A 24,155-nucleotide genomic window follows, 5' to 3' on the forward strand; every position below is an offset into this window, starting at 1 on the left:
GATCCAACGTATTGCTAATTGGAAATTAGGAGCAAATAGGGGGGGGGGTGGGAAAATCAATGGGTAGCCCATGCCAAATATTCGATGTCATTGTCGGCAACAATTAAGTATTTCAACTCAAAATAGGTTTGTAAAATTAGTTTTCTTTTTTTCAGGAAAGGAATTTTCTCCATTCTGAAATTATATTTAACTCCAATTAATTCAAAATTGGCGTCGAAGGAAGTCATTTAATCCCTTGACCTGTTTGGAAGGAAGAATTTAAATGAGCTTTGAATAAACTTCGTAGCAAAATTATGTAATTTTATTACTTGTGATGAATTTTAAATACAACCAAGGTTTATATCATTTTAAATTAATCTATCAAATCATTCCTTAACATCAAATACATCAATCTAAGCACGACATAAACTTCCAGCACTCAAATATATCATTTTAAATTAATCTATCAAATCATTTTTTAAAATCAAATACATCAATCTAAACGCGACATAAAATTCCAGCACTCGGATCAGCGAGTGTCAAGTAACTTGAAAGGAAAATTGTATTCCTAATTAATTGTTTTTTTATGAAAATATTATATTTAAAGATTTTGCAATTTTAGACTAATTTGACTTGATTTAATAATGAGATTTATTCATACATAATTTATTGTTGGTATTTATCCCTAAGATATAGTATCTTAGATTTGAATAGAGTTTTATTCCTAATAAACTCTTGTTTCCGTGTTTGTAGGACTTGTTTTATGGAAAGATAATTTGGTCATGATATGAAGATCTATATATGCGAAACATGGAGAGAAGAACAAGAAGGGACTTTTACGAAGCTGGTGGAGTTTTGCTGAACATTCACAAGTTGAGCATTGAAAATTTTCCTGTGAAGAATTTGTGTGATTGATTCACATATACCGTGTAGCTGCTTGATGTTGACGACACTCAAGAACAACACTGAAGAGTGGTTTCATTGGGTTTAAGCAATACGCGGTTTTGTTTCATGCATCTAGTATTTATATTGAGTTTTGATACATTTTACTTCCTTGGAGTGTCAAGAAATTTAGTTTTATTTATCTCACTATATTGGTTTTGTGTAAACGATTTACATAATTTTCTATTTAATTTTTTGCCATAGACATTGCTTAAATACTTGTGCATAATTTAAATATGATGTTTATTTATTAAAATTATATTTGTGTGTTAACAATCAATTTCCGTTGCATGTTGCGTGCTGGTGTTGACAACATCTTAACACAACACTAACTTTTGATATACACATCATAATTTATTTCTTGTTCGACAACATCCTTTCAAAATTTAATTAAAATTTTATCTTAATTAATTTTTTTTATTATTTTAGAACCTTTTAATATATTTGTAATTTAAATTTCACAAAATTAAAATACTTCGTACTTGATTGTGAATTTGAACTATTGGCAACAACATTGGAAAATGGTAGCATTGATTATTGGAATTTGGGATAATGTGTGGGAAATTCAATAGATCCCGCAACAAATTTCCACAGCATTGTCGGCGATAGTGGTATAGCATATAGAAAGATAGATTTTCCTTTCAGGTTGTAAATTATTTCTTTATCGTAAAAATTATTGTTAGCTAAATCAATTTTGTAAAATAGATATTTTATTTGAGTCATCAATAAAAAATATTATTTTATTGTAAACATGAGCATGATTGACTCAATTTTGTGAAACTGATATTTTATTTGAATCATCAAAAAAAATATTTTTTTATTGTAAACATAAGCATGATGACTCATTTCACGAATAAAGATTCGTGATACCGTTTCACAAGATATCTACTCTTGTCGTATACGTAATTTCTTGTAAAAATATTTTATATTTTTAAATTTTTTCCAATAAATTAATTCAGAATTGGCCTAAATCATCATGAGTGTTAGTCTATGATACATTGTGTTTGTTTCTCCTCATATTTCAATATCATTAAATCACGTAGATCTCTTACATTTTTATAGAAATTGACATACAAATTGATCCAATAACTAAAATTCGACCGCATTATAAGAGGAGAAATACTCTATATATATANGGTCATCCATGAAAAAATATTATTTTTTATGCTAAGAGTATTATTTTTTATTGTGAATATGGGTAGGGTTGACCCGTCTCACAAATTAAAATCCGTGAGACAGTCTCACATGAGACTCACTCTTTTTGGATTAGAATTTGGGAGTTACGGGTTACCTACTTATATATAATAAATACGAAGTACCAAAATTGGGAGTTACCTAATATGCCCGTTGTCATTTATTGTGAAAGTAAAAAAAAAGTGCAAAAAATGTGGGCCTAATTTGCTTCCTCAAATATATAGATTTTTTGGTTTGCAATTAGCATTCCCTTATATATATATATGCTTTTTAATGCCCTATTATAGTCTTTAGACAATTATTACAAGCGTAATCTTTTGTTAGTAATATAACATAGAAGATCTTGTTTGTTTAACTTTAATGAATGTCAAGTGTTATTTTTTATTGGTTGATTCTCTCGACGATAGATGATTAGCTGATTAGTAATCGTTGTTCGACTAACTAAATCATCTACCGAAAAGTTGAAAGTGCATAAAAACCCTAAATAATACATTATTAATTTTTTAAAAAATTGAAGGTATTGAATTCGAAGTTTTGAGTTTTTGACTTTTGAATATAATTGTCAAAATCAATTTATAAGATAGTCGGATCCGTAGCCCTGTCATATAAAAATAGACATGTTGTATTGATGAAATATCAACTCATTTAGAAGCTAGCGGGGTCAAACGAGTTAAGATTTTATTTATCTAGTTAATTTATTAATTTAGGTTTGAATATCGTTTTCATACACCACAAAATTATCTACATATACAAAGCAGAACTCTTCGATCATAAATTTATTTAGTTTTTTCAAATTGTGTGTTATATCTTCTTAATTTTTTTATGATAATGTTATTAAATATTCTAGGAGAAGGTGGTGAAAAATACTCAATCAAAATATTTCTTTGGGTTCACTCCCTATTCACAAAATTGTGGTACACTTTATGTGGAAATGTGGTACTAAAAAAATACCCATGACTGAACACAAAAAAAATCGACGATTGGAGACTGAAGGGCAATTTCCCTAATATTTCTATCGAACTATTTAATCAATGATGGCTATTTCCACTGTTTCGAGCTATGTCCCTAAAAACACAATTAAATATAAAAACAAAAAAGAAAAGAAGAGAACGAAGGAAATCTGTTGAAGAACTGACAAGCGTGCGATACGTCGAATGAATCTCAATGATCTCTCGAGCATGGATTCAAACAGTGGAGAACAAATTAAGGTGCATAAAGATGTGGTAATTTTTTTTAATCAAGCATAGCTACTCTTATCAGTTCTCAGATGCTAAATTCTTTCGTCACAAATAATTTTGGGATCGTCCTCTGTTGCCTAGCGGAAATGGGTTATGATTTCACAACTATGGTAGCATATTTTTGGTAATTCACGGTGTAATGTGAAGCTAAAAATTTATGTTTGGAAGGTGGTTGGATTTGAAATTAATTATAGTTCCTTTACTTTATCATTTATGGTTCCTTATTAATATGCATAAACAAATAATAATATCCTTCCATTTATCCAGATTGAAGAAGGAATTATGCTCAATGTAGCTGAAGGGCTTATTATTGAACATCCTCTCATAGTACATTATGTGAACGAAGTGGTAGGTTTCACATCCTCTCATCTTCAAGTTATGAATTTCAGCACTTAAATGGAAGCTTAGAACGACATCATTATGGTAATCTTGGAGAATCTGATCTGTAGAACACTTTCAGATATCAATGCGATAGAAATATCTGGAATGTTAGATTGGTTTTGTTTCGCGCGTTTTTTGAGTAGAGAACCATCCTGCAAACACGGATCATCAAACAAGTTTGCACGAAGGTCAAATAGGATATTCTATAAATACGATAGTGCATTTCTAGTCCTTCACGATTCTTCATTTTAGTAGACATTTTGCCTCTTGTTCCAAACAAACATAAATATATTTTCTCAAAATTATTCTTTAGTTTGTGAACCTTAGGTTTCAAGAACATGGAATTTATTTTATCTCAAACTGCAAAAACTGAAACTTAGGTTTCAAGACCATGGAAGCAATTGCAACATACATACCAACTATAAGCATTTGGATAGCCATATATGGCTGCATTTGATTTGTTTGCACAGGTTGGTGAATGAGATAGCGTGATGGAACTTCCAAAAGCACTTACACAAAGGTTAATTGCCATATATGACTCTGCATTTGCTTAATTTGTTTACAAAGGTTGGTGAATTGGATAGCATGATGGAACTTCCAAAAGCACTTACACAAAGGCTAATCGACGATGTTCTGTAGTTTGTTAACCTTCACTATGCTTGTTCGTCTTGAACCTGTTCTATAGTTTCATCATGTATTCTTTAAGAAAAAATAATAAATTCTATGCCCGTTGGTTGTGCAAGCGTTACAAACCCTGATTTGGCTGCATGCATGTTCGGTAACAGGACTATCTATTGGCTCAAAACTTTGTTCGAACGTTAATTGTTAAGATGTAATTTTTGTTGTCTATTAAAGGGTTGCGTTTGAGTTGTGTTATATTAAAACATTGAACCTTGAATAGACAGAATCTTGAAGGGAGTTCAACGCACGTTTGAATAGACATAATCTTGGTAATCAGGATATACCACTGTTCAAAGTAATTTCGTGCCAAGATCAACGCACGTTTGATATTCACAGCATTTCATAATTGTATTTGTTACAGATGTGAACTTCATTGAGTTTATGTAAAGGGGAAACCCCATTTGTACGTGACATATTCAAGAGATTTTATTTGGTTTTAACATTTTCCTTTTAGAGCAGTAGTACTCGAGGGAATATAATGGAGCTTTGGTGTGTGTTCTTCTTCCTTCATCGGAGCTTTAGATATTTCATCCTGCCAAAAATTGAGAAAACATCAAAACTACTTTAAAGACTCGATCAAACGACATTAAAAAGTAAATTTGTTCAGAATTTGATTTGAAATACTCAGTTATATCCACACATATATCTCAAATATCAATTCGAGCTAACCGGAATACAAATAAGGAATATGGTCTGTTCGTTTGGACTATAGTCTAGCCAGTGATGTCCATGAGTAGTGTAGAAGATCAAGAAGGGTTTTTGTGAGATGACCGACCCCGACATGAAACTACCCCGATTGGATAACTCGATGAAATGATACAACTATTGTTGGCTCAAAATAAATGGTATTTGTTTTACCTTTGCTCCTGAATTCATTCGTCATTTTGTACGAACAATTTCCATTTTCTGCGAAAGATTTGTAGTTAGGGACCGGCACTTTTCCATTCTCAATGTGATCTATATCTTCGACCAGCTTCTGATAATGGGATTTCACTTCTTCCACAGTCTTCCCACCCACTGCTCTAGCCAGATGCAGCCACCGCTCCGGTGAGTTCTTGTCAAAGCTTGCTAATGCATCCTCAAACAGTTTGTTTTGCTTGGATGTCCATGTCGAATTCGATCCCATCTTCGTATATATATAGACAGTGGTGATCCTATGAATACCTGTAATGTTACGAGCGATGAAATATTGCAGCTTAAGCTGCTGTATTTATAGCATTGGAGGTTCTTTTTTGGGTGGCTAAGTGTGGTTTTTTTCACTTGCACTTTTAAGGGGAAAGTATGCCGCATCATGCCAAAGAGGACCAACTTGTAGATGAAGATAACCCCACAGTTTTGGACAGGTTTTGGTGAGCAGCTGACCTAAGTTCACGTGATATCAGAGCGAAATCTGTCATGCGAGATATATATTGTAAATGTCTTCCACCTTTTACTCCTTCAAAGGTTTTAAAACGTGAAATAAAATTGTCTTAATCCAGCAGGTAATTGCCCGTGCGCTATAAAAATTTGAAGTTCAGAGGCAAAATGCATGTGGCCCATTAATCTTGATTTTTCATGTGTACATAGAGAAACAATTCACGTCTGTATATTCTTTTCATTTTTCTTCAAAAGGTAATGTTAAACGTGAGCCTCTGCGCTTTACCGGCTCCACTTTTTTTAGTACTATGAACAATACACATGGTTTTTTTTCTGGCTTATCAGTAAATGCTTCTTTTTATATTTCTTTAGAAATATATATATAAATCGTGTCTCACAACATTTTTAACTAAAGTTCCCGTAGCGAAATCAGATGTAATTATTTCAGTTGTGTGTGTTTATTATCACTTATCGGGTGCGTATAGTCGTCCTTTCTCAAACTCGATTTAATTTCATACAAAGAAAATAAATACCGTGTTGCTTGTATAATTCTCATTACAATTAGCCAAATCCCGACACTGAACACTTTTTCTTGATTTTCAGAGGTTTCAAATGGTATTGTTGAACCATCTTTTAATTTCTTGATCACAATTTCACATATATATTGTTCATAAGTAGGCTAAAATAAGATTTAATGTGAAAATAATATTATTGTTGTTGGAAAATGATCGAGAAATATTTGGAATCCTTGTCATCCACGTTGGTACGGAGTAACATTCAATCTTCAATTCATGAATGGTTTCCCTTTCTTTGTCACAAACTTTGGTCCGATTAATTGCAAGTTGAAAATGGGATCATGTTGTTTTGACATATACTTACTGAAGGTAAAAACTTGTGTGAGACGGTCTCACGAGTCGTATTTTGTGAGACAGATCTTTTATTTGGGTCATCCATAAAAAATTATTATTTTTTATGCTAAGAGTATTATTTTTTTATTGTGAACATCGGTAGGATTGACCCGTCTCACAGATAAAGATTCGTGAGATCGTCCACAAGAGAACTCATTGGGTTCTTTGGTTGAATCAGGAGTCCATAAATGTATTCATTCTATTGTTTTGCTATTTTTTTTCCCCTGGATTCTTCATGCTAATATAGTGACACAGAAACTTTCTTGATATTGTGTGCCTTCTCTCCCTTTTGTGCTCAAAAGTTTTGGGTGGACTATATATGGCCTTAAAATGAATATTCTTACTTAAATTCAAAAAAAATGTTATTTAAAGAATGGAACTTTTATTACTTTATTTTGTTCTGACTATTTCTAGCATCATCCCTTGCTAGCAATTAAAATTGGAGTCATAGAGACAATTTGACAACATAAATTAAATATATACAAAAAAACCCGAAACTCGTCCCAAATTTGAAATCAGATAGGGTAAAAGTCATTTATAAGTACATCTAAAATTATAAAGTAACTTTTGGAGTAGTATTTTTTAACAGAATATATGAAAGTTGATAGATAATAAAAAGCGAGAACTTTTGAGAATAACAAATGTAGATAAATTCTTTTTTTCTTATCTTACTTTAATTTTCTCATATTGGCAAAGTCATTTTTCTTTCTATTATACAATTTCGATTATCACGATATAGCTAGGAAAAATACAAGTACACAAATTATACAATTCAAAATATAAAATCTATAATAAAAACCAATTATTAGTTAGATTCGTTTGACTAAATTTGTAGTATAAGATGTTTTAGAAATGTGTGAGCTGTCAGTTAGAAATCTGTGAGACGGGTCAATCCTACCCATATTCACAATATAAAGTAATAATTTTAGCCTAAAAAGTAACACTTTTTCATGGATGACCCAAATAAGAGATCCGTCTCACAAATACGACCCGTGAGACCGTCTCACACAAGTTTTTGCCTAAAAATAAAACAAATAAATATTTTTTGATATGTTTTAGGATTTATGTTACGGAATTTTGAGGTGGTATATTTGGAATATAATAAAATAATGTGGGATATTTTATTTAATATACGAAAATAAAATGTCTATGAAGGGAAATATATTTTCCTAATAATTTTTTAATTTAATTTATTTCCCTAATTGTCTTTCCTTGTTGATTTGATTGCATATAATATTTTGCCTTTCTAGATAATGAGATAATTATGCAAATAATATCATGATATGATTTTGACTAATTAAATATGTTTTGACTTTCTAGATAATATGATATTTAATGAGATCTTGACTTTCTAATTAATGAGATAAATATGCTAGGATTTTATTCTTGATAATAAGATATTATTGTGATTTGGTATCAATATTTAAAAGAGTTTATTTCTAATTAAACTCTTACTTTCCTTATGATATAGGTTTCTTTGTGTAGATAAAAGTCTACATCTATAAATACGAAACAAGAACATTGTTGCGTGTGCTTGGGAGTTTTCGTGGGAGAAGAAAAGAGAGGAAGAGAAGAGAGAAGAGTTATTTTTCATGGAGATTTTCATGAGGAGTTTTTAGTGAGAAGATTTTCGTGGAGATAGTTTTTCGTGGTGGAGAGATTTTCGTGGGAACTTCTTCGATCTATTGATAGTTTGTTTTTCACTTTTCGTTTGAAAGTTTTCGTGGCTGCATATTGTGTGCACTTTTGCACATTGAAGATTTCAGAGAAAATATTCTGCAAGGACGTTGCTGTTTCGAAGTGTGCTGTTTCGAGTGTTGTCTTGAATGTTGGGAACATCTTCAGACAACATCCGTAACGAAGTTGACTGAAGATCGTGTTTCGTTGATTTTGCTTTTGGTCTTACGTTTTTGCTTTCTTGTTTAAGTTTTATTATTGTTGGTTATTTTAGAAAGCATTTGTTTTCTCAAATTATTGAGAAATTGATTTTCGTGGAGATCACTAGTGATAGGTTTTTGTGTAAACGATTTGGTTTTCTAGTGATTAATTTTTGTCATAAGGCACCGCACAAGTATTTATACTTGTGCATATTTAATTTTTTCCATCGATTTATTTCAAGTCAATTTGTGTTATAAAAAGTTTCCGCTGCATGAAGATGTTGTCCGAGATGTTGTAACATCTTGCACAACATTTAATTCTGACAAAACACAAATTTACTACTTGTAGTTTTATTCTGATATTTTCATTATTTATTGATATCTGTCGGACAAAATAATCCTAACAGTCTAGAAATAAGTTAATGTAATCCAAATGATTTTTTCTTCTTAATTTATCATATTTATGAAAGAGTAGGTTTCAGGTGCAACTATTTATATCAGTGAAATGAGTTGATTCGATCTATTATTGCAGTAAACATATATTACACAATATTTCTGTATAACTAACAAAAACTATATTTTGTAGTGAAAAATAATAATATAGAGATAAAAATAATAATTGTAATTATTCGGATATGTCTCACAAAGACAACTCACTGACAATTTCACAATAGTTTTTGTGTTTAAAAAAAACTTGTAGAACTTTCAAACATTTATAAAAATTTACGAGAAGAGCTAAAACTTTCTTGAATATTTTTCATGTTGAATGTGAAATGTTAGCTAAATGCCTAGAAAATGGAATATCCTCTACACCGACTACAAGGATAACATTCATTTTCATCTCTAATTTTATTATGATTTCAAATCCATTTCTTTAATTTCATCCGTATCTCCAATTGCCAACATGAATTTCAAATCAAAATCTGTAACCATGAATTAACATATTTATTAAATAAAGAAAAAATATCCACCAATTGTTTATTTTGCTAATTGATATAATCCAAAGAAAAGAGCGACCTGGATTAAAAAAATTCAGCAAAAAAAGATCACAAGTTTCTTGGATTCCGTTTCTTCCTTCTGTTCTACAAAACAGGTGTGATTTAAATTTTCGTTGGAACAAAAATCCTTTTTTTTTTTTCTGAGAGAAGTTCGCGGATGCAAAATTTTTACGCAAGTTTGCGGTCGACTCATAATATTTCAGATTTAGTCCTCGTCCATTTGAAACGCTTTTGATCAATTGGGGCTTCTTTGTTTCTTTAATTCATTTTTTTGAATTTTCGACGTGACTTCTGCGTTTCTATTTTTCATTTTTCTTGGACTCTGATGCAAAATAAGCTACCGAAATACGGGAAATTGTTACTACGAAACGGATAGCAACGGTAAAATGAGTGATGTAGGCGCCCTACAAACTCCGAGGCAACCTTCGCACATTAGAGTGTTTTACGTCAGAATCATCAAGTTTATTGTTGATGGTACGGCCCCAGAATGTTTCATACTCAACCTCATCCCTCTAACTAGAGACACAATTCTTAAGGTAAATGGAGCAGGTTGTTCCGAACGGGAGGGAATCTCGTGTTCTTAGAGTTGTTTGTCCGTACAGTTAACATTTATATAAAAAGGTGGTGATAATCATTGAGTTGTATGAAAAAGGTGATTTGAATATATTTATTAATTAATTTTGCAGGGACGTTTGACAAATACAATTTGCAATTCTCTCCATATTTTGTAAAGATGATTTGAGAGACGTAATTTATAATCATCATCAAGGGAGATATAAAATCATGATAATTATTCCCGACATTAATGAAATGGTACACGTACTCGAATAAAAATGAAATAATACTTTATTTAACACGAGAAAGAACTGATTCCACCGCAACTGACTTTCTTGGTTTTTTTTAATTTATATTTTCCATACCTATATTTACAGCCCTTTCCGTCCTTGCCCACAAACTTGTGGCATAGGAAAGATATGGAACGTGAACACGTGACGTGCAAAAACAGAAATTGACGAGAAAGATAATCGTTTACAGATATAAGTCTTATTTTAAATAAATTTCGCGGAAATCATTTCTTGCCAACTGAATTGGAAAAGAAGCTGAAATTGACCCCAGCCCCTTGGCCACCCTCCGCCTTTAAGGTCTGTTCCTGCATGACATAAGAGAAAAAGTTCTTATTATATCTGAAAATTATGAAACTACAGTATCTGCCAAGACTTTAATTCATTAACCCGTGGTTAACCAAAGTTCCGCGAACAACGATGCAAGATACATCATTAAAAGAATCATAAAGAAATACTCACACACATTAAAGGTATATGTTTAACGTTTTAAAAGAATAATGCGGGCTAACCAAGATTCCTGCAACTAAGCGCAAGGTTGGGAAGTGACAATTTTTTTGTCGTACCAATTTATTTACTCAAAACACAAACATCTGAGACTGCCAACTTTATCCAGGGATCCAGGCGGATTCCAACTACCATCCTCACAACGCATCCAAGCAATCGCACGCTTTCCAAAAGCCATGGATCCATCATAGGCGTTGGTAATTAAAATAGCGTTATAGAGAGCTTCAGGGCTCAGGCTCTTCTTAATTCTATTACATTCATTTTTAAAACAATGTCATTTTTTTATATTTTTACTTATATTTATATTAATCTTATATATTTTTTCCTCATAATATAAAAAATAATTTACTTTTAATAAAATATTCATCATATAATAATTATATAAGATGTTAATTATGTGAAAATAAAATTTTAAATAAATAAAAAATAACAATTTTATACATATAAAGAGATTATTACCATCAACTGAAAATTAATTCAAACATTTATTTAATATTAACTTCTATTTTTCAAACACTCCTAATTATCCTCACAAACTTCTTAATAACTTCTAAAATAACATTTTAAAATGAACAAAATTGTTATCACAGCTTTGAAAACTAAGTTCATATCAACCAGTTCTCATCACGACCGATTTCCTACCGCTGCCATATCCGGTCATAAAACTCTCATCTCCGTCGTTTAGCTAGAATGTGATTTTTTACCATTCATGGTGTATCATTTTGCTTTAAATACCAAAACCTCAGGAATACAACAAAAAAAATAAATGCTGCACCGCTACCCTATTATCATGACCTAGACAAGGTAAGATATTCTCTGCTTTTTACTGAGAGACTTGCTGCATACCAATTTGACGGTCATAGTCGGCTGACTTGATTGTAAATATAACAAGAACAAGGAGCTAGAAAACAAATATAGGAAACAATACATAATACAAAAGTAAAAAATGCAATTTCTGTTAAAGCGCACATTTCAGACACTTGGTTACCAGGAGGACGCATTTCATCCCAGCACAGTAATACCTTCTCATCGGTGAATGATAGTTCATAATCGTAAAGGTAGAAGCAGCAGTATTTCCTACTCCATGCACATAAAATTGGATTTAATCTGAAAGAAAAGCCATAATATAGGAGACAAAAAGGGTGATGACACCAACACAACTTTGATTATCACGACACATTTGAACAGAAGTTTCCCGTGCAAAGCATACCAAAACTACTGTGAAAAAATCTAATAATATGAACTTCAATAAATAGAGCACGTGTATATAACACACACAATACTTCATGATCATGAGAGGATGAAACCACATAATACAGCAGTAGGTTAGGTGAAGGTATTAATGACAACCCTTAAAATATTTTAGAAGCCCAACAATGGCAGCTTACGTCACAATCCAGATAAGAGAGGAGAACAAAGCGCGATCCAGTAAAGAGAGTAAATCGGCCATCGACATCATGCTTCCACAGCCACGCAAAATTACAATTATTGCAGCAAAAACAGAGGAAACCGCAAGGATAAATTTTCAGAACTCATTAATGCACCTCAACATCTTCGGCAATCCAGTCAAGTCATTCTTCTTACCAGCATCGCTGTAATATTACTTTATCCACCAAAAGAGTGGCTCCAGGCCATGGATCAGTTGCACTCCCCGTAGGTAAGAAGCCTTGTTTCAAGGGTAGTATTAATACGCACAAGCCTTAATTTTTCTACATACGGTCTCTAACAGATACCAACCATTGATAAATCGAAGTACAAACAGGAACACTATACCTCAATGTTACGGACATGATTATGTTGCTACTACAATTGTTCACATGCAATTGCAAAAAGTCGAGAAGGAAAAACCACAGTACCTCAGAAATTTTATACATCAGACATTCAGAAGGAGATAATTAAATACCACATTAGTCGATCAGCTGTTAATACAACGCTTGAGCTTCGGGTTGAGTCGAGTATCATCAGTCCCTATATGGTGCTTGAAATTCATTTTCTTGGTTAATTTTTTGGTGGATGAACACAAGCCTTTATTTTAAAGACATGAGAAATGGTAAATTAAATTATTGACCTCCACTAATAGGCTTGATATTGCACTGTTGATCGACATGAATCTTGCCTGAAAATTCAGTTAATTAATTTTGACAACCGAGCACATGTAGATACATCTTCACGAAATTTGTTAGCAGTGGTTTAAATATAACCAAATTCCAGTATCTTCAACAAAAAAAGAACGAGCAAATTTGTACCTTTACCATTATTGATGCCTCGGGTGACAGTCCTGGCGTTGACTTGCTTTCTCAGTTTAATTCAGTTTGGTCTTGAATGGGATGTTACGTAATATTGTATATTCAGTTGCTTTTATAGACGAACCATTCAAGACCAAACTCGTCGTCGGAAGTTCGGCCATTGTGGGCGTAACTAAACCAAATGACAGAGAGGAAGAAAATGAAACGACGACACCGCACACAAGAGGGAAGTGCCGGGTAAAATCCCGTACCATCTCCCCTCGAAACCAAAAAAGAACTTATTTATTGAATTTGGCGACCTGCCATGCGAGCGCACCCATCATGGCAAAGGTCAGTAGACAACCACCACAAGTCGTCTTCCGCGCTCTTTTTTTTTTTTTACATAAATATACATCCTCACCGCTACTAGGCTCACACAGTTACCGAAACAATAATAAAAGGTACACAATTAGTTGATGATTCGTTTTTCAAACCGTCGAGAGCTTATATTCCCTTCAGCACGGTCATAGCTCTGGCTCAAGGCTTCATTCCATCTTAGAATCTATAGTTGACGAAGGTAATGATTTCCATGGCATTCAAAATAGGCGCCCGGTCGATGAGCAAACACCGCTTCAGGGGCTAAAATTTTAAAAAACCAAATAAATTAATAAGCAAACAGGTACGGAATCTATAAATAAAATTAAGAAAAATTACGAAATACAATCTCAGATATAAACGAGATTATCAATTGAAATTCTCCACGAGAGACTGAAACACGATTCTCTGCAAGCCACCGATCGAATACCCTTGCATACGAACGAAGAAATACGAACATAATTTTAAAAGGCAAAATTAGGTCAAACATATCAAATCTACGTCAAGCAGATCTATAAATTACCTTGATCCATCAGCCTGATTCTATAGTAGATCTACACGATCATCTACTATCCACATCAAGTATTTAACCGATGAGAGATTGGCAGGAGGGCCGTATTGGATTTCCCTGCTTCAGAACATGTGGTCCGAAGCATCAGAGAGTGAGCTGCACAGGATTAGATCACCTGGTCCAACTAAGACGGAGCTCCGATCGGCCATGGGATTAAATCACCGAAAATCAACAGAGGATACCATGAGCTGCAAGGCCATAAACAAAACGTAGATCGTTGCACGATCTGACGGGATCTGCGAGAAAAATTGGAAAAGGAGAAAGCAAAACGTAGATCTGAGATAAAATAAAATAAAAAAAAAAAAAAAAGGGAGCNCCGAGCCACACACGCCTCTATGGCGGCGAGAGGAAAGAGATGAGACGCGAACGGGATATGAATTAAGAGATAATGAGGTTATTTATTAAGGTGGTCGGATGATCCAACGGCTGCAGATGATTTGTTTGGCGGAGCTTTCAACGGTTGGATACGCATGGACTGCGCGGTTTTGAATGGAAAAATGGGCGTGGTTATGTTTGGCGGAAAAATCGACGGTTGTGATTGGATCCCAATTTTGGAGAAAGATTTGATGTGGTTGCTTGAATGATCGAAATGGCAATCGGGAGAAACGTGTGCATCGTGTTTCAAACTTCGGAAAATTTTTTTTGAAGATTAAAAAAAAATTATCGAAAGAAACAAAAATTTGGATCCCGAAAAAATCCAATTATCATTTATTAAAATCGGGCGGTTTAAAAAACTAACAAAATTAAAATTATGGTCGGTTAGGATGCTTTCACCCGGGTTCGATTCCCCGTAATTGAATCTTTTTTGGCACCCATGAATTTCAACCAATCGCTTTGACAAAGTAGCCGGCCAAACAAGATCCGGATTATTTGAACCGATTTATATGCCCCGAATCCACTCGAAATACATGCCTCTCAAATTTTTATTCTCATTTTTCAAGCGTGGCACGTGAAGGTCCGACGGTAAAATTATACATAAATGGGTATGATATTTCCACTCACTCTTTACTTCCAATCCAAGCTCATCCCATTCCTGCACCAACTTTCAGGTATATTATTCTTCAACATTTTTTGATTACTTTTTCGGCAAATTATTCTTTGTGTTATCTATGGTTGATTCAATAAGCTTATAGTTTAATCCCACTAATGAAGTTTTTATGCACGAATCATGCTAATTTGCTCATTTAATTGTAAATCTGAACTCAATGCATAGAAAATAGGTGACCAGAAATGAATCGATTGCAGTTGATCAGATACTAGTTATGTATATAAAATGAATTGGCGATTCTTGTCACGGCGTTTGATTGTAAAGATTGTGAAAGTTAAACAGAAAAAAGAATTTGCAAAGCGGTGTATGGTAGATAAAGCAGAGGACTAAAAAGGAAACCGATTGGAGACATGGGCTTGTGATTTGTTTTGGACTCATGTGCTTACATATGTTCAAGGTTTATTTTTTTGGCATTATTATGACATAGTTCTTGGTATGGTCTTTTCAAATATGGAATGTGAAGAATTCTGTTGGCATATTTATAGATGGCTTCGTCTGCTTTAATCTGCGAAACTGATCCGTGGAACGATTTGAAGGTAAAGTCAGGTTTTCGCATTTTAGCATTCTGTATAAAGTGCTTTTGATGATTTGCCTTGATGCTGCCTATAATGTGTTCCCAGGCCCATGTCCACGACATTGAGAAGGCTCATTTGCGGGAATTGATGAACGATGTTGAGCGGTGCCAGTCAATGAGGACAATGTACGAATGTGTAGTTTCTTTCACTCAACCGACTTATTCTAATGATTTTTTTCCAGTCTTCTTGTTTGGAAGGTTAAACTGAAATGTCAGGGTTTGCTTACTTATCTGTCTTGATATTATTTTTCTGGTTACAGTTTTGATGGGATTTTATTGGACTACTCGAGGCAATGCTCCACTCTTGACACCTTGAAGAAGCTCTACAACTTAGCTGAGGTGTGCTAGATGTGAATTGCGCTGGTTTGTGGATATATATATATATAGTTTAATCTTGTTGGTTGATACCTATTTTGGTGATGTAGGCAGCACATTTGAAATAAAAGATCAACAGGATGTTCAATGGGGAGCGTGTGAGTTGATGATTGTTTCCTCTATATGTTCATGTATTTTTATTCTCCAGAGCTTCTGAGATTTTATTATTTATAATGTCAGTGAGTGACGCACTAAATATTGTTCTGGAAAATCACCCAATGAGGCTTGAATGGCTATATGTCTTAACGTCACATGTTTCAAAACAATTTGGATGAACTGACAGGGAAGAATACTGTTAGCAACTAACTAAGGAAGAGCCCTAATTTGTTTGAGCGACTAAGAAAAAATAATCATATGAAGACCCCCATGGCAGGTTTCTGACTGTTGTTTTCTATGTCATCAAGAAGAAGATTACGAAAGCATTGAAAATTTCACCTTGTGATTTGCCACATTTAAGATTGTTGAAAAATCTTAATCATTGACATCTAAAAATATGGCATATTCTGGTGTGTTCCAATGTACAAACTTTGGAGCACTGCACTAACACAAATACAGTCCATTCATACATTTTCCTTTCTTGAGTCGTCAGATAAACAACACTGAGAATAGATCTGTTCTTCACATAGCACTTTGTGCTCCCCGAGATGCAGTCATAAATAGTGATGATAAGAATGTTGTCCCAGATGTTTGGCAAGTTCTTGATAAGATCAAGGACTTCTCTGAGGCAATTCGCAGTGGTACTTGGGTGAGTCTTAACCTGAAATATATCCTAATATATGTTCATTGTCACATGCTTTGATTTAGCTAATTTGCAAACTTTGGTAGGTTGGAGTGACAGGGAAAGTATTGAAAGATGTCATAGCAATTGGAATCGGAGGCAGTTTCCTCGGACCACTGTTTGTGCATGCTGCACTTCAAATAGGTTTCTATGGCACACAATATGTGTTTTTCATTTATTCATACATATTGTCCTGTTTTTCCATAAATCATTTCTGTGCGATGATGTGTATCTTTGCAAATAACAGCATGTTAACATTTGCAATATCTTGGCAACTTTCAGATCCTGAAGCTTTTGAATTTGCAAAAGGTCGCCAGCTGCGCTTGTAAGCATATCTATATTGCTCGGTGATTACACTTTTTTAGGGCCTTTAGCTCCTGCTTTCAGATTTTACGAAGTTGATCCGCTTCTGTTCTTTTCTTTTAATGGTCTTTTTTGCTTTTCCTATGAAGCCTCGCAAATGTTGATCCAATTGACATCGCACGAAACATTGCAGGCTTGAACCCTGAAACAACGTTAGGTGTAGATACTTTGTATTTATATGATGTCAATATAAAGCTCACAGATTAGTGGTCTGTGAAGAGTTTAAAGTTCCAAGGACTTGTGTTACCTTTTTCATATTTTGTGATGCGTTGCAGTTGTTGTGGTCTCAAAGACTTTCACGACGGCTGAGACCATGTTGAATGCTCGAACTCTGAGAGAGTGGATCACAGCTGCATTGGGGTGAGTAAAAACTTAATCCTGTGTCTATTAGAGCTTTATGCCTAACAAGATAAATTGAAAATCCTGTCCCACAATGATAATTAGAGAAGCTGCTTGTATTTTAGATGATTGCAATCATTTCACACCTAACTTTTTGTTTGTATTTTCTTGGCCACAAGCAGTGGCAAAGCATATGATTGCTGTCAGTACCAACCTACCGGTGAGATTTGTTTTTCCCTAGCTCTCTCCCCTTTTCCACTGATTTTTTGCAGCATTTCTACCGAACTACTAACTATATGTCCTATATAAACGCGGGTTTATTTGTTGTTCTTCTTTATTGTCGTCTTGAACCCATAGTTTTTTTATTATTTTATATTCCTGTGAATATTTTTGGAAAAATAAAGTGCTCACATTTGGCTAAAAGGTTTCTGATTGTTGAAAATTTATGTGGCTTTTGAATTGGATATTCACCTCCTCACGAGCTACTTTTAGTTAATTTGATGTTATAAATATGGTTTATTAAATAGTGAATGTATTGGAATAGTACAGCGTAATTATTTCTTTCTCCCAAAATTGTGATTGAAACTGTAGGTTATTTGAAAAAATTCTTGTTGTGAAACCCTGATGTGTTTCACTTATTTGATGTATCATCAGTCATATTTAGTGATCTCTCACATTTTTCAAGAAGACAACTCTGTTGCATACTCCCTTTCCAAATCGCAAATGAGCAACACTTGGTGGACTTACACTCCGCATTTTATTAACAGACATGTTGGGCAAGATCTCGTCATTTCCCATTTTACCGCTTTATTTATTAACTGTGGGGTACTCTTTAATAGGTTTTTTCTTTTGGGTTTTTCTACAAAGAGTTTTTAACGCCTTTCGCCGGAATCTCATGACATTCCGGATTGTGGACTGCATGAGTTATTTACGTTGTTGCTAACTTTTGTATACTTTTTCTTTGTATTTTTATTACATCTATTCATTAAAAAAATCAATCATATTTAATTTTTCATTAAGTTTCCCTCTTTTTTCAATGCAGCTTGTTGAAAAGTTCGGCATCGACCCAAAGAATGCTTTTGCATTCTGGGATTGGGTGGGAGGACGTTATAGTGGTACATGTGTCTGATTAGGCAGCAAAAGTTGCTTCGAGTATCATGTAATTGGTCCCTGAACCATTTCTTGCAGTTTGCAGCGCTGTTGGAGTGTTGCCTCTTTCTCTGCAATATGGTTTTTCGGTTGTTGAAAGTCAGTAATGCATCTTTCCTTGATTTCAAGCGATCACTATTCATGGTTACACGTCTTTAATAACAACTATTTGGAGCTTATAGATAAAATTTATTAAATATTTAGAATTATTTTTCGACTTGGTGCTCTTGGATATTCTGTTTTGGTTCATGTATTTTCCCATGCATTGTATGTCATTTTAATGATGTCTCTTTTTTGCTTGAAGGTTTCTGAAGGGTGCTTGGAGCATTGACCAACATGTCTGTTCAGCTCCCTTCGAGAAAAACTTACCTGTATGTTCCCATTTTCAACAAAATCTTATTCTTGATGCTTAACTTTGGCAACTGTGAGCAATGCCATAAAGTATTGTTATGAGCAATCTAGTAAACTTGATGTGCACTGAGTGGTAAGTTGATGTTTTACCATCTTTTCCAAGTGCTTGGGATCACATTGTAACTTTCTTACTCTTCATTTGTTGATCATGTTTTCACTTCAAAATTATTTTCTTCAAAAGTATATTGAATCTCCTTTTGGATAAACTAATAATTTGTTTATTTCTTAACACATTATTGTTCAGGTTCTATTAGGCTTACTGAGTGTTTAGAATGTTTCATTCCTTGGATATCCTGCAAGAGTAAGTGTGTTTATTCTCTGGTGAAGTTTATTTGAATATCTCACTTTTAACTTTTCGTGACTGAGGTATATATCCTTATTTTTTAGGCAATTTTACCTTATTCTCAAGCACTGGAAAAATTTGCACCACATATCCAGCAGGCATGTTCCACGACTATATTTCTGTATTCATGTATTTCTTGTCTGCCATTGTTATTTTTTTCTGATACTTGCTCATTGGTTTTGTGAACTTTTCTTTCAGGTTAGTATGGAGAGTAATGGGAAAGGGGTATCAATTGATGGTGTGCCCCTTCCATATGAAACAGGTGAAATTGATTTTGGTGAACCAGGAACAAATGGATAACATAGTTTTTACCAATTAATTCACCAGGTATGCCAAGTTCTATTACTTAATTCAAGACATGGCATTCTGATATTTCTAGGAATAACCGTTTAGACTTTGGATATAGGTTGTTGTGTATGCATTTGTATAATGCTTGCGAACATTGCTTTCAACATTTGCTATCATGATAGAGTCAAAGGCAGCTTCTCATGTACATAAGATGGTGTTAAGTTTGGTTCGACTTGAATGTGAGCTTAGGTTTTCTTATGTCTATCTATAATATGGATTTTCAGGGTCGCGCTATTCCATGTGATTTTATTGGTGTGTTTAAGAGTCAACAACCTGTTTACCTGAAAGGTACATATTCAGTTTTATTATCTGCTCTAGATATCTGGCATGAGCACGAGATCGGAATGATCGTTTAACATAGCATTTTGGATACTTGATTTTACAGGTGAAATAGTGAGCAACCATGATGAGCTCATGTCGAACTTCTTTGCCCAACCAGATGCACTCGCATATGGAAAGGTAATAAATATTTACAGTGAGCTGAGACATTAGTTATTCCCATTTTTATCTGTTTGAGGCACTTATTCACATTTCAGATATGTGTGTAGCTAATTATTCACATTCTCAACACCAGCATTCTGATTATGCTTAATTTTAACTCCAGACCCCGGAACAGCTGTTAAATGAGAATGTTCCTCGGCATCTCATAAGTCACAAGGTATTTTCTTGCTGCCTCCAATATGTAGGACAACATAACATCCGCTAATATTTGTTACCCCAACTCAATTGCAGACTTTCTCTGGAAATCGCCCTTTTCTCAGCCTTCTACTTCCTTCACTGAATGCTTACAACATCGGACAAGTGAGTTTATTGTGCCATAAAATTCCTGGAGCTCAGGAGCTAGTTATATATCAGTGTGTAATTTTAGTAACTTTACTTTTTATGCAGCTATTGGGAATTTATGAACACAGAATTGCTGTTGAAGGATTTGTGTGGGGTATCAATTCTTTTGACCAGTGGGGAGTGGAACTGGGAAAAGTATGCAGAAATTGATTGTATTTTGTTTTGTTTGTCTTATTTTTTTCCCTGTTTTTAGCATTTATATATTATAATCTCTGAGGAAAACTGTTCGTTTCTTTTGTCTACTTATATCAACAGTCACTGGCTACTCAAGTTAGAAAGCAGTTCCATGCATCTCGAAAGAAAGGTGAACCGATCGAAGGCTTTAATTTCAGTACTACAACTTTGCTTACGAGATATCTAGAGGTATGGAAAACGTCCTCTTACCTAAGCACACCAAGTTTCCCTTATTAAATGTGTTAATGAATAGGATGCACATGGCATATTTTTTAAAAGAATGCGATTGCAGTCTTAGTTGTCCTCTTATAGAACAACTTTCCACCTGACCTTACTCACACAACTGTCATTCTTGGACTAGGAAGAAATTTGTGTGATCTATGTTGGGTAAATCATGAGAGGAGTCATGGATAAATGGTCTGTGACATGCATAATTAGAATATTTATTCTTATTAATTGGAGAAGGTAAGTATCTTAAATTAAAGTAATGAGGTTTATATAAGTTAATTCATGCTGATTTTATTGCTTATTAGTTAGACACCTTTACTTCTGCCAAACGTTAAATATTCTACTCTGATGACCAATTTGTTAATATATGTATCAAATGCACCTAGTGAACATTCAATTAATTCAACTGGTATGAGCATCAGAGTGTATTACAAGATTTGCCCCACGTTAATCTGTCCAAAGTTCTTGCCAATTTAGAATATTACAGTTTAATATGAACTCATTTTTCGCAGGCAAGTTCAGATGTTCCGAAGGAGGATTACCAAAGAGTTATTTATGATTCTCTCGGATAAGTTGTCAACCTCACAACAAAAGGTGTCAATTTATGGAAATCTTTCTCACAAGCAAACAAACTACTTATTCTCCAAGTTGTCAACTTCTTGTCTTCTAATTGCTCCTTTTTATTCACACAACAAGAAGACGAAAAGGGGGGGGGGGGGGGGTGTTGTGTGGCGATCGGTACCCTTAAGCAGAAAAGTGCGAATTTTGTGCAAACAATTTTCCTTTTCTTCATAATAATGTTCCCATCGTAAGCCATTTTCTCGTTTCATTTACAAGGTATCGCATTTACTTACCCTCTACTTCTCAATTTAAGTGAATCGGTGAATCTTTCATCCAAAATTGTTATTACAGTTGAATGTCCTTGATCTAAAATCTGTTCAACCTTTTGCTAATTCATGTAAACTATATTCCAATGCCTTCCAAAGTTTGAAGGTCATATTTTACTAGAAGTGAAGTGAAGCTAAAACCATTGAATTATCGAGATTCGAGGGAGACCCACACCATGTGTTGGGTATTCTTCCATAAAAAGATGTTAAGAGAGGGAACACAAGACGGTATTAACATCTGCAGTGTGTTCCTCAAAATGGCCCAGCCAATTACAGAAAAACCTAACTAAACCAACATTGTAGGACAAGAAAGATCTAAGAAACCTAGTTGTCCGCAAAATTAAATGCCAGTCGATCCGAACCCTCTGGATCCCCTGAGAGTTGAATCAAGATCATCAACCTCAACAACCTGAGGCGTCATGATCTTCTCAATAATCAGCTGTGCAATCCTGTCTCCAATCTTCACTTCGAAATCCACATCGGAATGATTGAACAATATCACCCCAACTGGCCCCCTGTAATCCGCATCGATCACACCTGCGCCCACATCTATTGAACTCTTCCACGTTAATCCCGATCGCGGTGCTACAAAAATCAAGAAAAGAAATTACATCATTAACAGAGCCGAGCCCATTAACCAGAATTTGGGAGATTCAACGAAACGAAAAAATGGTCAAAGTATTAGAAGATTACCAATACGAGCGTAAGTTCCTTCAGGAATAGCGATGCTCAGATCTGTGGGAATCATAGCTTTGCCTCTGGCGGGAACTTTAGTGTCTGCCGCACTATAAAGATAGAACCAGAAACAGAAAGAAAAAAAAAATTAGTTAACCAAAAGAAGATTTTCAATTGCACCAACTCTGAACTCCCATATGGGGTGTGAATAAATATGCCTGGATAGATCGTAGCCAGCAGAGAGAGACGATCCTCTTGAAGGCAAAACGGCTTTCTCAGAGAGCTTTTTCACCTTCAAAAACGAAGTGATTCCATGGGGTTTATCGCCGGATAATCCGTTTTGCTGGAGCTTCGGAATTTTCATCGAGGGTTCCTCAATTTCAAAGCAGTCGTTTTGGTTTCCCACAAATTGAGCCATCGTCAGTTCAAGAACACAGATTTTGCCGAAATGGGTTCCGCAGGAATCACAAATGAAAGTGGGTTTTAGGGATTGGCGATGACGGGGTGGGGATTAAATGGAGTCAAATCCTTAAATATTGATGGAAATGGCGCCTAGAGTTCCCGCCATTATTGCTCAGTCGTATTTAGAAGGAATTCATTGAATTGTCTAATTAAAGATTCATTAACATCACTACAATTAGGTGGATTTATTATTTTTAAACTCATTTAATCCAATGTTTGGTACGATTTTTATTTAACTAATTCAATTTTTCCTATGATTAACTTGTATTAGATGTGATAAAATAATACCTCCTTTCTCCTAGAATTATTTATCTTTCCTCTGTCACTACCCTCTGTCCAATTTTACCCTTTCTCTTTCATCAACGTCGGACCACCTCCGCTGCGGGTCCGCCGTCGAGCCACCGTCGGACCGCCGCCGACCGCCTCCTTGCTGGCCGTTGGACTACCTCCGTTGTCGGGCCGCCGCCGACCTCCGCCGGCCGTCGAACCACCGCCGTTGTCGGGCCGCCGCTGACCTTCTCCGGCCGTCAGACCACCTCCCAGCCGCCGACCGCCATCGAACCGACTCCCGTTGACCGTCGCCAACCGTCGGACCACCTCCGTTGCCGGGCCGTCGCCGGAGTAAAGAAGAAAAAATAAAATTTTCATACTTAAAAATCATACCAAACATAATATTATTTGACATCATATATTACATTTCTATCACAATCATTTTTTTTATCATTTACATACTAATCATTAGTTTATTTTATCTTCCTACCAAACGCTGCCTAAATAATTTTAAGTTTCTAAATTTATCTCTGAATGAATTACTTTCGAATAAGTTTGTATGTATCTAATTCATTTTATTTTGAATAATGTTGTGATTGATTTTAGAATTAAATATTTTGTCCCATATAATTGTATGAAGAAAGTAAAATTATTTAACATCATCAACTTATACTTAACTTCATTTTAAAAGTTAGCTCAAATAATGAAATGTCAAAGTCATATCAATAACTTCCAAAACCTTAATAACTAACTCAAATAATGAAATGTCAAAGTCATATAGATAACTCTAAAAAAATTAATCCTACATTATGCA

The 24,155-nt window shown here is 34.4% G+C and overlaps 1 protein-coding gene, 1 long non-coding RNA gene and 1 pseudogene across 10 annotated transcripts; 1 reads left to right on the forward strand and 2 right to left on the reverse strand.

The window, feature by feature from the left end:
• Positions 1-10,324: 10,324 nt before the first annotated feature.
• LOC140970028 (uncharacterized) lies at positions 10,325-14,695 on the reverse strand. Of its 9 annotated transcripts, none has more exons than XR_012174053.1 (4): positions 14,027-14,396; positions 12,448-13,767; positions 11,926-12,010; positions 10,325-10,704 (listed from the first exon to the last, which is right to left on the reverse strand). It is a non-coding gene; the product is annotated as an uncharacterized lncRNA (long non-coding RNA). The 9 variants fall into 9 exon arrangements; XR_012174051.1 differs by having other exon boundaries at positions 11,873-12,010; XR_012174057.1 differs by having other exon boundaries at positions 11,873-12,010; positions 12,807-13,767; positions 14,027-14,395.
• A 165-nt stretch (positions 14,696-14,860) lies between these two features.
• LOC140970031 (glucose-6-phosphate isomerase, cytosolic-like) lies at positions 14,861-21,757 on the forward strand (annotated as a pseudogene).
• A 301-nt stretch (positions 21,758-22,058) lies between these two features.
• Positions 22,059-23,986, reverse strand: LOC140970030 (deoxyuridine 5'-triphosphate nucleotidohydrolase-like). The gene is made up of 4 exons (XM_073431578.1): positions 23,837-23,986; positions 22,828-23,240; positions 22,628-22,719; positions 22,059-22,519 (listed from the first exon to the last, which is right to left on the reverse strand). Exons 2-4 carry the CDS (start codon positions 23,025-23,027, stop codon positions 22,275-22,277), a joined length of 537 nt encoding a protein of 178 aa, XP_073287679.1. The 5' UTR covers positions 23,028-23,240; positions 23,837-23,986; the 3' UTR covers positions 22,059-22,274.
• Positions 23,987-24,155: the final 169 nt, after the last annotated feature.

The sequence above is a fragment of the Primulina huaijiensis genome, unplaced genomic scaffold (genome assembly GCF_012295235.1).
Source record: "Primulina huaijiensis isolate GDHJ02 unplaced genomic scaffold, ASM1229523v2 scaffold43303, whole genome shotgun sequence".
Lineage (NCBI taxonomy): Eukaryota > Viridiplantae > Streptophyta > Magnoliopsida > Lamiales > Gesneriaceae > Primulina > Primulina huaijiensis.